An 11,540-nucleotide genomic window follows, 5' to 3' on the forward strand; every position below is an offset into this window, starting at 1 on the left:
CCCCCCCCCCCCCCCAAATAAAATCCAGGCTCCTTGGAAGCTGCAAAGCTTTTCTTAGTTTGATCCTTGTTTGTCTTTTTGAGTATCTAACCCATTTCTTTTCTGAGCAACTGAACCACTTGGGGTTACCTGAGGAGACTACCCTGTATGTTTTCTCTGCCTGGAATCCTGTCCGCTCTTCTGACTAAAGAAATTACACACGTCCCCTAATACCACCCTCTCCTGTTCACCCCAGGCAGTGTTTTCCAGAGGAACTATTTTTTACATACCCACTCTCCATCCTGCACTGTGAACACCTTCAGAGTGGGCATTGGTGTTTGGGTCAGTCGCCTTTGTTTCTCCAGCGTCCAGCAGCATGGCTGGACCTTAGTAGGCATCAGTGTAAGCTTTGATCAATGAAAGAAGGAATGAATGACTAAATCACCAATCATTATCTATACAAGCCCAACAAAAAGCCCCTTTCTGGACCATTCTCTCAGTCTGTACTACAGTTCAGCTTATTTTAATAATTCAGTATGAAGTACCTCCTTTGGCCTTCAAATACGAATGAAAGCCAGATGTTCTTTCTCTAGCTAAACGTTTTTCTATTGCAAATCGTTATTATACAGAACAAGTGAAAGACATGTTTTCTTTGCTCTCAGGGAGATTGCTCTCTAGGAATAATTTTGTCCTTTATTTGTACTCCGTATACGTCCAGAAAGGATGACAGCAAATTAAGAGACACAGGTGTAAAAACTGCAAAACGATTGAAACAAAGTTTAAGAGATAAGGGCTTCCCTGGTGGCGCAGTGGTTGAGAGTCTGCCTGCTGATGCAGGGGACGCGGGTTCGTGCCCCAGTCTGGGAGGATCCCACATGCCACGGAGCAGCTGGGCCCGTTGGCCGTGGCCGCTGGGCCTGCGTGTCCGGAGCCTGTGCTCCGCAACGGGAGAGGCCACAACGGTGAGAAGCCCCTGTACCGCAAAAAAATAATAATAATAATAAGATGCAAGTATTGGTGGGTTAGAAAACCTAGCCCGCTAATAACCGACTTTCATGTGACTTTTTCAGCAGTTTATAAAGTGTGATCTCAGGTGTGCGTTGTCTCGCAGCAGTCCTGTAAAATAGGTATTGCTCTCCTGATTCTTATCCCCTTTACACAAGAGATGAGACGGGACTACAGCTCAGAGAGGCCTGGAAGATGAACCAGGGTAAGAAGGGGCCTAGAGTGCCCAGCCCTCATCTTCAGCCCTGGAGCCCTTGCTCTGTCCCCACCCCACACTGCTACCCACAGGTCAGTGAGGAAATCTGCACTTGAGTATAAAACCTTGCTCTGAGCTCCCTGGAAGCCAAAGACAGAAATGAGACAGGCTGAAGGTTATGTACTTCCCATTGTCACATGAAAGGAATTATTCATCAGAAGAAACAAATGTTTTCCTTACTTTTCCGAGAATATATTATAGGGTCTTAAAATGAGAAACACTGAACAATGTTGTGAATAGTACCCCTAAGATTTGAGATTTGCCTAAAATTTTAAAAATTGCAAGTATTGCTTTCTTACATCAAGCTGAGATTAAAGCCCAGGCTACACTTCAGCCAGTGTTTTTTGTGTTTCTGTTCTGCGCCAGACGCTGCTTGGCGTTGTTTTCAGTTAGTATCTCATTTAATCCTCAGTGACAGTTCTGTGAGGTAAGTGTTATTAGTTAGTTCATGTTACTGCTGAGGGGGACTGAAGCTCAGGGAAGCCCAGGTTTACCTTGCATGCAGACTCAGGCGGTTCTGACACCCAAGTCCAATGCTTTTAGTTCTAGAAAAGGAGTACTAGATGGGGAAAGGGTCAGTTGTGCTACATTAAAAAGTAAAAGGAGGGGCTTCCCTGGTGGCGCGGTGGTTGAGAGTCCGCCTGCCGATGCAGGGGACACAGGTTTGTGCCCCGGTCCGGGAAGATCCCACATGCCACGGAGCGGCTGGGCCCGTGAGCCATGGCCATGGCTGAGCCTGCGCGTCTGGAGCCTGTGCTCCACAACGGGAGAGGCCACAACAGTGAGAGGCCCGCGGACTGAAAAAAAAAAAGAAAAAAAAGGAAAAGGAAAACTAAAGCAGTATTCCAGCCACGTGGGCTTCTGTGGGCACATACACATACTAACAGGAAAAGTCAGAACAAGGGAGTTCAGGTTCAAGGTTCAGAAAAGCCTTCAAGGAGTTGGAACATAAAGGATGGGCAAGGTTTAGGTAGGTGGAAAGAAAAATAGGAAGTGAGGATCCGCGGCATGGAGCAGGAAACTTCAGACTCAAGTGGAGCAGCTGAGTCGGTTGCCAGGGAAGAAAAGGTTGCAGAGATCCAGATGGGGCCACGGCTCAGGGAAGCCTGGGTAACGCTGCATCTGGCAGGGACTGTGACCTGATGCGAGTGCAGGTGCACAGCGGCGTGCAGGGTGGATGGGCGCAGTCAGGAAGGATTCTAGCCATCTAGGCTTGAAGGCCTGGGAGCGATTGTAGAAATTCAGAGGAAGTTCAAACCCCAGAGGCATTGCAGGGGATAAAATCGTCAGGACTTGATGCCTCACTGAACATGAAGCCTGAAGAAAGCTGTTCAGGGCTCTCCTGGAAGCAGGGAGATGGTGATGTCTAGCAGAAGACAGGAGCGTGAAAAGAAGAATCTTCTTTGCATTGTGTTTTTTTTCGGGTGCTAATTACATTATCCTATGAGATAGGGCAAGGATTATTGCCCCCATGATGCACTAGGGAAGCAGGTCCACTGAGGAGAAACCACTTACCGGTGCAAGAAACCACTTACATAGCGAAGCTGACCAGTCTCAGGTCTTCAAGCCCCACCCCACTGCTTTGGTGCATGTTGGTTGTGTCTGTATGGGGAGCTGGTCTGACGGAAGATGCATCAGGGAGGGCAAGGGCATAGGGCGGGCCTGGACCTTGGGGGATGATGAGGACCTCGGGGCCAAGGACTTTGGCCCTGTCTTGGGTATAGAAGTGACACCTGAAGTCGTGAAACTGGATGAGTTCCCAGAGACGAAATGTGGAGGGTAGAAAAGGGAGTGCGGTGGGCGTGGGAGAAAGCATCCACCGGGGGTGGGTGGGGACGGGGGTAGGAAGAGATTAGCAACCAGCGTAGGAGGCGGAATCAAAAAGCCAGGCGTGGGCGGTGTGGGTGGAGCCTTCCAGGAGGAGGAGGCTCTTAAGGCCGTGTGCTGCAGAGCATAGGACCGGGGGTAAGTGGGTGGAGCTTAAGGGCTTTAGATTCTTCCAAGAACAAGACTTTTTTTTTTTTTTTTTGCGGTACGCGGGCCTCTCACTGTTGTGGCCTCTCCTGTTGCGGAGCACAGGCTCCGGACGCGCAGGCTCAGCGGCCATGGCTCACGGGCCCAGGCGCTCCACGGCACGTGGGATCTTCCCGGACAGGGACACGAAACCGTGTCCTCTGCATCGGCAGGCGGACTCTCAACCAGTGCGCCACCAGGGAAGCCCCAAGAACAAGACTTTTGAGAGCAGGTTATGGCAACAGTTGTGGTACCTTGGGAGGTGCCTAGATGAGAAGGAACGGAGAAGAATCGGGCAGGAGATAGGAGAGCAGGTGTTTTCAGCACAGGAAAGAACTGAAGATGTGCGTGGGGGTGCGGAGGAGTCTGATTAAGTGTAAAGCAATGAGTGGAGTAGAAAGCGTCCCTCAAACGTGAGAAATTAGGGTTAGATCCCTCTGGAAGTGGAAGCCTGGTTTGGAGAACAAGAGCCTGGCTTTGGAGGGGAGGAGGAAAGCCTTTCCTGAGACCAGAGATTGGAGGACAGGTTGGGGGCAAGTGATTTCTGAGGTGAGGGCCCAGACGGAAGGGAGCTCACACTGGTCTCCACGCCCAGGGAACCTAGAGTTTATCAGCGCTTGGGGTGAGGTGGGGAAGAAAGGGGAGTGGGCAGTTTGTGGGCCAAGAACCCGACAGTCCCAAAGTGAACTCTTCCCTTGGGAGCAGCCCTTTACTTGCTATCCTGGTTCTGCCCCCTTCAGCCTTCTCCCACTGCATCCCACTGTGCCCTGACCACTGACACCACGGACTTGGCCTTGGGAGGATAGGCCAGACCTTAGGCCCCTGGCCATGATCTCCTACCCCCTCACTCCGCCCTGGTGATAACCACCCCTCACAAGTTTTCTGTGGCTTCCAGGGGACTTCCCTCAAGCCATGCTGCTGAGCCCAAGGGCCCAGACCCTGCCCAGGTCAAGGGCCTCCATCCCTCTGATGAGGCGAGAAAAGGTCCTGGAGATCCTGGCCGGGGATTTCTGGGAAGGGAATCTTCAAGCACTGACCTGTAACGTCAAAAAGTGATAGAACACAATGTGAGCACCAGAAGGGACTTGGAGACCTCCAGCCTCTTGCTCTACAGATGGGAGGCTGAAGCCTTGAGAGGCTCACTCAAGTTTTCACAATCGGGAACCAGAATCACGGACCTGTGCTGGCCTGCTTCTTCCCTCTTTTTCTCTCTCCCTGTGGCCTGAAACAGTTCCTTCACCTGCCAGTCACCATCTGAGAAAGAGCCTACAACAGGGCTGTACTCTAATTGGGGGTGGAGGGTGGAACATGGTTCCTCTAAGCTTCCAGAATGGCTCATGAGCTCTAAACCCCAAGCAACTGGTTTATACCTCGGCTTATTCTGTGGCTTATAATTATTTCTGAGTCTGCCTTCCCCACTAAACTGAGTTCCTCCAGGGCACAGACTAAGTCTTACTCATCTTTGGGACCACAGTGCTGGCCTACAGTAAGCATTAAATATACGTTGGGTGGACTGAATGGGCAGAGGGAGAGGGGATGGGGAGGGAGACGTGGCTGGATCAATAATGGTGGGGGCTTAAGAGGTCAATGGCTAATATATCTTCTTCCCCTCCCAAGTCCAGAATTAACTGAAAAATAAGAGACAGACACATGGGCATCAAAATGGGGGCTTTACCAGTATTTCTGATAAAGCAGATTGGAGACTGTAGCTTTTGCTTTTGGGCCAAATGGACTTAATAATATCCTCCTCCAAATAAACATGCACCCCCCCGCCCCCCCAAAACGGGCAGACCTCTCTCCCTGGCAAGGACAGAACCTCCTGTGGAATTTTACAGTGTAGATCAATGGAGAATATGCTAATTCTGCCTACAGCAGAACCAAGAGTGAGTGAGTGAGAGAGAGAGAGAGAGAGAGAGAAACCCAGAAATATTTGAGCTCAGCTCCTTCCCTAAGCCACTAATCAGCCAAGCCATTCCCCTCCTCTGAGGACGATGAAGACTGTGAGGATTTAGGGAGTGGTCCTCTCACCCTTCTCCAGGAGAGTGGAGTGGGAATTCTCTCCCCTTATGGAAACATGGGGAGTGGGGACAGGTCTCCCACTGTGGGATGGGATACGGTGGACGGATGGGTAGAGGGGGTGGAAGGAAGGACGTGGGGGAAAGGGTGAGACCCCATCGTCACAGTGTTACAGTGTAGACCCAGACACAGTCACCTTTCCAAAGCAGAATGCCAAAATCCTTATTCCTTGTGATTGTACTTGCCCAGTGCTCGTCTGTGTATGCAGAGTGGAGAGAGGACCTTGACTCCTGTGAGCTGGGATGAGAGGCCAAATCTCAGACCCACACTCCACTGACATGGCCCAGTGCCATGTTCACCTTCAGGGCTGGTCTTTGGTCTGGAAGGGGCCGGAGACAGACCCGAAGGAGCTTCCGTGGTGCTGCCTCGTTTGCCATCAGGCCTTCACTGACCCCCTGCCCCTTCATGGCTGGAAAAGCTCTAAATTCAGCATGTACTGAGCTCCTCGTCCCCTCAGTCAGGCACTTGACACAGAGTAGTCCACTTGTTCCTCACAACCACCTGGTGAAGGAGATGGTGTTGGTCCCATTTTACAGATTATGCCACTGTCACTCAGAGTTGTGATTGTTTGGCTCACCCATTAAGTGCCAGAGCCACTGTGGCCTCCTGAAGGCCTGTGTGGCGCTCAAGAACAGCAAACCACACCATCTGGGTTGTTTCTGGGACTCCTGCTTTGGGCCACTCTGCCCCCAGGGGCCTGCTTCCTAAGTTAACCTAAAATACCGCTCGATGGATCTTGCCAACCTCTGGGCCTCAGCAAGGCTCTCTTCAGGGTGTGGCTCCAGATGGCCTTTCCGGCAGCCCTTTCCCTGCACTGCTGCTCCCCATAACTTCAGTAGGCAGGCCCCCGCCCCTCTCGTCCGCCAGGCTGGAATGCCCAGCCCTCCACCCTGCCCATCTCAAAATCTTTCTCATCCTTTAATACCCAGCTCGAGCCAGTCTCTGGGAATCCTCATGACTTGTGCCTGTGTCAGGCTCTTAGGTCACTTTGCCTTGATTCAAGGCATTTAGGCACACTCTGGCGCCCCTACTAGCCCTTGCTTCTCCTCCCAGGAATCCTGTCTCCCCTGACCCAGAGGTGCCACAGTAAAGGTGTGTGGCAGTGTTGGCATCAGAGCAGCCTGCAACTGAAGGGCTGCAGCCCAGCCTCTGCTCCCACCAGCCCCACATGACATTCACCTGCCCAGTGCCACTCAGCTTCTAAGAGAGAACAGACAAGGCTAAATGGCCCCTAGGATAGCAGAATGATGCCAGGCAGGCGCCTGACACAACCCCTGGACAGGAAAATAATTTTCTTCCTCTTAACAACAGTTATTAAGGGGCCTGTGCCCGACCCACTGCATCCAGGGTCTGGGCTTAGCCATCTCTATGGCTCTCGTCTCCCTGGGTCCCCACCCCTAGGCTCAGCCCCAAGGCTAGTATATACTTGTCTGCCCTCCCATTGCCCTTTATCCACTCAGCCCATAGGACGGGTGGACAGTCCTGCAGCCCTGGGGGATTTTGTTTGATTTATATGCTTTTATTATCAGGGTATCCGGGATCCCTTGGAGCCCTTTTCAACTCAGTCTTCCCATCCTTGCCCCTCTCAGTTGAGCTCCCTTTTACAGACACTTAGTACCACAGTCCAATGTTAGGGTCAAAGACCACCCCTGCCGCGCAGACATTCATGCACACAGATATGCACCCAGACACATACACGAGAACATACACAGATGCACATGCAGGTAAATATACACTGATGTGCAGCTAGATACTTAAAGGCAGCCAAGCAGACACACAAATGTCACAAATAGACAGTATGTAATGTACACACATGCCCAGGTATATAGTTATGCATAGGTATAGTGTACAGGCATACCTCATTTTATTGTATTTCACTATACAGTGCTTTGCAGATACTGCATTTTTTTATTTTTATTTTTTACCAACTGAAGGTTTGTAGCAACCCTGAGTTCTCAGATAATGGCTAGCATTTTTTAGCAATAAAGTATTTTTTAATTACAGTATGCACATTTTTTTTAGACATAATTCTATTGCACACTTAATAGACTACAGTATAGTGTAAACATAACTTCTGTATGCACTGGGAAACCAAAAAAATTGTGTGATTCACTTTATTGAGATATCAATATTTGCTTTATTGCGGTGGTCTGGAACTGAACCCATAATATCTCTGAGGTGTTCCTGTATATGTTGAGTTGAGCCACGTGAAATTGTCAATATTCAGTGTTTTTTTTTTACTTAAAAAAATGGAATCTAATACAAATGTGGGCATGGAGGGAAATATTAAAAAATACAGAGCCAAATTTGTACACCCATGTTCAAGCAGTGTTATTCACAATAGCCAAAAGATGGAAACAATCCAAGTGACTATCTGTGGGTGAATGGATCAACAATGTGGCATATACACACAATGGAATATTATTCAGCCTTAAAAAGGAAGGAAATCCTGTCACATGCCTTCAACATGAGTGAACCTGTATGCTAGGTGAAATATGCCAGTCACAAAAAGACAAAGACTGTATGATTCCACTTACATGAGTTACCCAGAGTAGTCAAATTCACACTCAGAAAGTACAGTGGTGGCTATCAGGGGGTGAGGAGGGTACTTAGCCTTTCATAGGTACAGAGTTTCAGTTGGGAAAGATGAAAAAGTTCTGGAGATGGATGGTGGTGACGGTTGCACAGCAATATGAGTGTACTTAATACCACTGAACTGCACACTTAAAAATGGTTAAGATGGTAAACTTTATGTTAATTAAAAATAATCTTTTAAAAGAACCAAAAATATGTACTGTCAGGTAGACATATACACACTGAGGGATAAACACAGGAACTCAGCAACACAGAAACATGACTCCTCCCCTTCCAGGAGTGCTTCTCTGACCCAGATATGGCCCTGTTCTCCCCCTAAACAAATCCAGAGATAAGGCCCTGCCACCTCGGCTACCCCCGTGGCTTGTTACCCTCCCACAGTCTGGCTCCACTTACTCCTCCCCCTGCCCCTCACGCAGCCTCCCCACGCCCAGGGAAGGGCCTCCTTAGAGTACCCGGGGCTCTGATCTCTGCCCCTGCCCCTCCTGGGACCCTCTAGCATCCTCAAAGACAAAGCCCCATTCGTCTTTAGTCCTAGGGCCCAGCTTGACGCAGGGAGCCCCTAAATCCCCTCGCCAGCACCAGCCCCGCTGTGCATGCACTGGGCCCCAAGTGAAGCTTTGTGGGCATAGAGGAACCTGTGTCTGATCTGGACATGATCACAGATCAGTTAAAGCAAGTGCAGCCAGTACTAAACGAGGTCGTTGAGACATGGCATTAGGTTTCCTGCTGTCCCGGCCACCCTCATGGGACCTCGTCCCTCCACAGAGAGGTGGGGCTGGCACCCTTGTGACCACTTCTGCCCGGCCTGCCTTCCCAGCTAGCTGCCATCTGCTGAGCCCCCTTCTCCAGCGCAAAGCCTCACCCTGCTCCTGAGGACTCCGGGACTAAGGCCCTTGATGGGGGCAGAGAAGGGAAACTGGCCTGCTGTTTGCCTCCGGACCATGCAGTGTGTCCCCCGATCCTCTCAACCAACTTTCTCACTAACCATTTAATACTCAGCCCCCAAGGAGGGGAGAAAGGCTGGGGTCTGGCGCCACCAGGTCAAGAGCTTCCCCAGAGCTGAGGGTGGTGGAAACGCAGACATCAGGAACAGAATTTTTCAGGGGTGGGACAGCATTTTTCACTGGGACTCCGGAAGGGCAGGGTTTGGAGGAAACTTGCTGGGAGCCTGGTGGGGATGCAGCAGGTGACGCTGGGGTGGCGGAGGGAGTGTGTGCTGAGTAAGGACCTTCCCTTTCCCCGGGCGGCGGGCGGGCGAGTCCCAACAGCAGGCGGACATGTGAGGCTGGCCCAACAGGTTCCCGAGGCCGGGGGCAACGGGGTGGAGCGTGGCTCTGACAAAGGGCAGGCGGGCGGGAGGCAGTTTCTGCTGGTATCTTCTTCCTGCTGCAGCCAGCCCGGGGTGCAGGCCATGGAGCCTGCTGGAGGGTGAGGGTAGCCGGTGGGCAGGCGTGTTCGGAGGCGCTGGGAGCTCAGGGCATGGCGGGGCCCCTGCGGTGCCGGGTGGAGGAACTGAAGCGGCAGCGGTGGCGGGAGAGCTCACCGCAGGTGCTCCAGCACAGCGAGGCAGCCCGGCTGGCGGCCGATGCCCTCCTGGAGCGGGGTGAGGCTGCCTACCTGCGGGTCCTCTCCGAGGAGCAGGAGCTGCCCTTCCTGAGCCCTCTGGATGTGGACTACATGACCAGCCATGCGCGCGGGGGATCTGAGCTAGGCGAGGCCGTGGGGCCAGGGGCTGCCGGGCCTGACCCCCTCAGCCTGCTCTCCGAAGTCACCTCCGGCACTTACTTCCCCCTGGCCTCCGACATAGACCCCCCGGACCTGGACTTGGGCTGGCCCGAGGTGCCACGGGCCACGGGCTTCAGGCCCACTCAGGCTGTGATCCACTTCCAGCGGAACAAAGCCAGGAGCATCAAGGACCTTCTGCGTTTCCTCTTCAGCCAGGCCCGCACGGTAAGGGCCTCGTCTCTTCAGACGTTCATTTCACAGATGTGGAAACTGAGGCCCAGGGAGGGGAAGTGTGGCCACACAGCAGCTTGGGGGCAGCATTGGGACGAGAACCTCTGCCCCCTATCAGATCACAAGCTCCTAGAGTGTGGGCGTGTTTTATTTACCTTGGTAACCTCTTGGCACTCGAGGACATTATGAACAAGCTTAGAACAGGGGAGGGGCCTCAGGGACTCCACAAACACCCTGAAAACCCGTGCTAAGTGGTGTTCATTGCAGAGGGGGATCCTCTCTCTTTTGGGGGAGAGGGCCTATGGCCTTCATCAGATTCTCGAAAAGGTCTGTGATCCCCAAACTAAGAACCCCAAACTTGGTGAGCATCTGAGCCACCCCCTTGGGTTACAGAGGAGGAAACTGAGGCCAGAAAGGGACTGGGACTTACTCAGGAGGTCCAGTCAGTTGGTGAAATGGGACCCGGCGCTCAGGGAGAGGGAAAGGGCTCTAGACTCAGGCCCTGGGCCCCAGGCACAGCCCTGCCTCCTGACAAATGGTCCCAACCACACCTCGCTTTGTGCACTGTGTCTCCACTGGCCTGAAGCAGGGGAAGGGGCACTGGTGCCTGGGCCTCAGCATGGCCTTGAGGCCTGGGCTTTTAGCTTTGCACCCAAAGGAAAGAGGAGCGGAAGCTGCTGGGCTCAAGGATGGGGAGCAGGGCTCAGAAGAAAGGGAAGCGGCAGAGCAGGTGGGGTGTTGGTACCTGGGAAGTCTTCAGCTACAGACTAGCACAGCCTCACTCCTAGAGCCCTGGCCTCTGACTCAGGAGGCAGGGAGATGGATCAGACGACCCTAGGCAGAGTTTGGGGTGGCTTAGACTCAGTGCCCTTGCTAGGGGAGCAGCCCTGAGGGTACCTGCTGCAGATGTTAGGAGCCAGGATGCTGGCATCCTGCTGCTACCTCCAGAGCCTCCCTGGCAAGTCTACCTACGTCCCAGGCAGGGGAGGGCCAGACCTGACTGGCACAGGGAATGGGGTTATTAGTGAGATGGCTGCTGTCATCACCCCTGCCCTTTGATCTTTCTTGCTTGTCCTGTTCCCATCACCTGTGGCCAGGCCTGTGCCATGGACTAGGGCATCCCTCAATGCTTTGGTTCCTCATCCTCCCGTCTAGACCCTCCACCCCTGGGCCAGGAGCCAAGCTTCCACTCTGGGCTGTCACTGACTCTCAGAGTGATCTTGAGAAGTGCTTCCTCCCTGCTGTGGCCCAATAGCTTTGTTTGTTAAGGAGGCAGCAGGAGAGGAACATTTATTGAGCTTCTGTTGTGTGTTGAGTATTTTCACATTAAATTCCCCATAGCTCTTGAGAGGTAGCTATCACTATCTCCATTTAGCAGATGAGGAAGTTGAGGCTCCCAGGGGTGAAGGAATTCGCCTAAGGTCACAGCACTAGGAAGTAGCAGGGTGCAGGTTCAAACCCAGTTCTGTCTGGCTCCAGAGCTGGAGTGCTTTGCTCCGCACCTCCTGCCTCTCAGCCTGGACTGGGAGAGGAGGTTCTTACGGCAGATATTGCAAGCCCCGCCTCTCCACCGAGCAGAAAACTTGGTCCCAGTTGTAAGAGGTCACAGCAGATCTCTGCAGCTTCTCAGGGCAAGAGGTGGGCCTAGCAAAGGGCA

At 52.5% G+C, this 11,540-nt stretch overlaps 1 protein-coding gene across 1 annotated transcript in view; it reads left to right on the plus strand.

The window, feature by feature from the left end:
- Positions 1-2,248: 2,248 nt before the first annotated feature.
- Positions 2,249-11,540, plus strand: part of SACK1C (scaffolding CK1 anchoring protein C) — a 12,396-nt gene continuing 3,104 nt past the window's right edge. The window contains exons 1-2 of the mRNA XM_007447811.1: positions 2,249-2,350; positions 9,320-9,877. Coding sequence (XP_007447873.1) covers positions 2,249-2,350; positions 9,320-9,877 — 660 coding nt within the window. The remainder of the gene's footprint in view (positions 2,351-9,319; positions 9,878-11,540) is intronic.

The sequence above is a fragment of the Lipotes vexillifer genome, unplaced genomic scaffold, assembly GCF_000442215.2.
Source record: "Lipotes vexillifer unplaced genomic scaffold, Lipotes_vexillifer_v1.1 scaffold397, whole genome shotgun sequence".
Lineage (NCBI taxonomy): Eukaryota > Metazoa > Chordata > Mammalia > Artiodactyla > Lipotidae > Lipotes > Lipotes vexillifer.